Source organism: Lactuca virosa, chromosome 6 (genome assembly GCF_052849685.1).
Source record: "Lactuca virosa cultivar CGN04683 chromosome 6, Lactuca_virosa_CGN04683_v6, whole genome shotgun sequence".
Lineage (NCBI taxonomy): Eukaryota > Viridiplantae > Streptophyta > Magnoliopsida > Asterales > Asteraceae > Lactuca > Lactuca virosa.
This window is the reverse complement of record NC_136431.1, coordinates 15,524,528-15,528,934: the sequence shown is the minus strand read 5'-3', so window position 1 is coordinate 15,528,934 and position 4,407 is coordinate 15,524,528. Positions and strand designations below refer to the sequence as shown.

The window sequence follows — 4,407 nt, the reverse complement described above, 5'->3', positions numbered from 1 at the left end:
TATCATAATAATTGTGACCAATAATTGAATATGGAACACATGTCAATTAAAAAACTCACGTATGAACCGTGACATCTCTGGAACATCAATAAAGAGGGGGGTCAAATTAAGAGAGAAACTGTTGCAACACTGCACCACCCCTCACGGGGAGTGACAGCCTCAGCTAAGCTAAATTATATCGTTTACCACCGGCAACCACCAGTCGGCAGCCGCCTTATGAAATGTGCCAATTATTTTGTCTTAGCCCCATACTATTAAGATGGTGGCGGCGTGGACACCTTACAACCAACCACCACCCTAATACCGCCGCTTTTACATCCTTCCCAAACTATAGTCTGATATTTTAGTTTTTTTGTTTTCTCTACCCCACCATTTAATATTCCAACGACAAATAATATACTATTTTACATAGTAAAAATATTATTACTCTCTCTATATATATCTATCTTCTCTCAGATACTCCAACATGAATGAGGGTACAGGGTAGTTGAGGGTTGAGTAATGAATGGTGTAGAAGGGTCGTCGTCTTCAGCAGCAGACTCATCATCTTTTCTTGAACAAAATGCGAACTATATGAGTGTTCTTGGTATGAATGGGGGCACAGGGTTCACCTTTATGCAGATGGAGGAGCTCAAATTACAAGCTCTAATCTACAAATACATGGAAGCTGGATTGCCTGTTCCTTCTAATCTCCTCCTCCCTATTTGGAACTCTGTGCTCGCTTCTTTCACAGGTAATTAACTATTCAGTGTCATAGAACTCTCCCCATATAAACTCTACTTGTAAATCACAGGGTCAGGATGCGATCGTAGTTTGTATGACAACTATAAAAACAGCATGGAAGCTGAACCAGGAAGATGTAAGAGAACAGATGGAAAGAAATGGAGGTGTAGCAAAGAAGTTGTCATCGGTTACAAGTACTGTGAAAAGCATTTGCACCGTGGTCGGAGTCGTTCAAGAAAGGATGTGGAAGCTGATTCCATGGTCGTGGCTACCAATGGACGCCATAAAAATCTATGAAAGAAACAGTTTCAGTTACTCTATGTTCCACAAGTAGGCTTCAGTTTCTGCAAGTTTTGACAGTTGCGTGATTAAATCATATTTTGAAGCATTTAATTTTCCTTATGTTGAAGGTTATCCGACTAAGTTCTTTAAAACCAGTCCATGATAAGATTATTTTCATAAATGAGGTCGACTTGTCTCGTTTTGAGGGGAAAGTGGACCACTAAGGACCATGGGGCTCGATCCTTGATCAATAATATATGGTCCTGAATGAGGCTCTGCTTTTTGGTTCTATCTGTTTTAGGTACAATTGTTGCAGTAAACATTATTGCATGAATGCTCGTACGTAGGACACTAAATAAGCAATGCAGATTATATGTACAGGAGTATTTCCTGATAATATCCTACATATAGCCTGAAATCACTACCTGTTGTTCAACATATTGACAAGATGACCTTTTTAAATGCATCCTATAATTTAAAACATGGTGTGTATCATCGTTAGATGGCTTTTTTAGATATCATTACAAAAAAGAAATAAAAGAATCGTCACATTAAGCAAAAATACTCTTACATTTATTTTAGAATATGCAGATGCATACCCGAGTTTGGATCAGGGTTCTAGCAACACATACGGCACATGTTCCAGAATTACAATAAGAATAATATTTTACGTATCCTTATAAAAGTCTTTTTCAAAAAAAAAAAAAAAAAAAATTGATAGGCATCCGTGATCCGACAAAAGAATAAATGAGAACGCTGTCTTACCAAACATTGGTATTGTTTAATATACTGAATAATGTGTATTTTCTTTATTTTACGTTGTATATATAGTACAATAGACTGTTATATGTATTATTGTAATAATTGTACACATATACTATATTAATTATATTACACTATCGACCTTACTAAAAGGCAATAGCGGTGTGCATTATCTTAGAAAATCAAAATCAGGCCTAAATTTTTTTTCCATAAAATATTATTAAATAAATTTGCTACCAATAAACTCAAAACTCAAAGTTTCTAACAAACATCTCATAAATTCACTACCACAACATCATGTTTTGATGTCTTCATTTATTAGATGTTCGAGTTTCTAGGATAATGTTCATTGAAATATCTTATTTATCATCACCATTACCATTCAAGGTGGTTATATCTTCATCTACACATGACATATCTTCTCGCACTTGCACTTCAATTTCTTTTTATCTAGGTTCTTCCACAACATCATGAACTTCTTCCCTAAGTTCTTCCACAACTTAATGAATTTCATACATATTTAGTTTTTGGCACATGTAATTCTGCTTCTTGTTCTCTATGTTCTTCCATAGCCGATTCTTCATTATCGGTATTTATTTAGCGATAAATTGGTTGATACATCCTCTTTCACTATGAATAAATTGTTCTTCTTTTTGTTTTCTTTTACGTTTATAAGAACCCAGTTGAAATTTTCTGGTTGGAAACATCTTTTTCTTAACTAAAAAAATCAATGGTAATAACTTAACTATATATATATATATATATATATATATATATATATATATATATATATATATATTATTTATTATTTATTAAGAAGATAATGTTTAAAATAGTTAGGGCATCAAATTAAATTCTTGTTTTCTAATATTTCTAAGTATTATAATATATATTATATTAATATTACATGCCAAAACAATGGGAAGTCCATTGTCCCTAGCAGCACCCTAAAATCTAAGAATATACCAAACATTATACTGCTAAAGCAATAAAGCATAATGATTGTAACACCTATTTTCCTGTGTAGGTCAGCTGAGAACTTGAACGAATCAGGAGGAAAGTTTTTGGGGAAAACTTGGTGCCATGACATGGCAGATGGACTACCACAACGTGACCTGAAATACATCGGATGCGTGTTTTGGATTGTCGCCACAGCGTGGCAATAAGAATGTCACGGCATGATAGCTAGTGCAGCCCAAGCCACAGAGTTTTAGGGTTTCTGCCATATTTAAGCCCTTAAACTTTAGGTTTAGGGCATCCTCTTCAACCTCCAACCCTTCCATACGAAACCCTAGCCTCCATGCATGTTTGAGAGTCCATTTCCTTGATTTTGAGCTTTGTTCTTGGATCTTTGGTGACGCTTGAGAATAGGGAAGTTTACAAGGAAGCAAGAAGCAAGTTTGGATCCAACATTCTCTTCATTTTTCTGAGTTGTTGAAGGTATAAAGTTAATTCCTTGACATCTCTTCTTCTAGATTCATGTTCTAGGTCACATTTTGGTAGTTTTGGTCCCTTCCTTGGATGTTCTTGGAGTTGAAGAACTCCAAAGCTTGTGGATGGCGTCTTATGGTCAACTATGGTCTGATAAGTGAGAAAAAGGACCATGATTGGCGTATTTTGTGTTCATGTTCAAGTTATAGATTCATTAAGGACTTAATGGACTTAGGATTGTGGATCTAGCCTTGGAATGGAGTCCTAGTGGATAAAGTTGGAAAATTTATCCATTAAGTCATTCGAAAGAAGCAGATCTGAGATTTTGGGTACAGATCTGTAAGTGTTAAGCACTTAATGAAGTTTTTGGCCTTCTGATGGTCCCCACAACGTGACAAAGGGATTTCCATGACGTGACATTTATCTGAGTTGTGACTATGTTGTCTTGATGTGTCCACGACATGGTCAACAGGTAGCCATGGTGTGGTATGGGTCTGTCAGTCAACTGCTTTGTCCCAAGAAGGCCATGACGTGGCAGAGGGGGCTTCACATTGTGGCAAGCGTGTTTGTTGACCGTTGACTATAGGCATTTGACCAGTTTGACTTTTGGTCGAACTTGGAGGAATTAAGTTGTTGACTGAGGTTTGTCTTTGAATGGTGTTAGTCGGTTCGCGAGTCGGATAATCAAGAGGAGTTGAAGTGTTACTGTGTCATTGTGGGTCTCTAATTCAGGTGAGTTTCCTCACTATACTCGTGGGTCGAAGGCACCAATATCGGCGACCTAGATTGTATTGTGTACCCTTGCATGTTACATTATATATACTTGTGTGTTAGGATGTAGGAGTATTGGTATGTTGGTTAGAGTATCATTAGGTTGGTAATCATCTAATGGAGTGCCCTAGGAGTTATATGTAGTCACATACGATAGCTTGAGAACTCTTGATCTAGGCTTTCTTGCCCGTTCCTCGTTTGGTTGTGGCTCTCGGGTAGGATCATCTGTTTGGATATCTATATCACCTCTAGTTACATATAGTTATACATTCCTTGAAGATTCATCGGTAGTAACGTAGTGTATTGGAAGAGGCATTGTATGTGGTAGTGAGTTGTTAGATAGATAGACTTGTGTAGATAGTTGCATGTGCTTATGTGTTTACTTGGTTGCATGTGTGACTATATATATATATATATATATATATATATATATATATA

At 36.3% G+C, this 4,407-nt stretch overlaps 1 protein-coding gene across 1 annotated transcript; it reads left to right on the top strand.

Moving 5' to 3' along the window:
* Positions 1 to 397: 397 nt before the first annotated feature.
* Positions 398 to 1,157, top strand: LOC145118788 (growth-regulating factor 12-like). The gene is made up of 2 exons (XM_079054457.1): positions 398 to 733; positions 794 to 1,157. Exons 1-2 carry the CDS (start codon positions 502 to 504, stop codon positions 1,018 to 1,020), a joined length of 459 nt encoding a protein of 152 aa, XP_078910583.1. The 5' UTR covers positions 398 to 501; the 3' UTR covers positions 1,021 to 1,157.
* Positions 1,158 to 4,407: the final 3,250 nt, after the last annotated feature.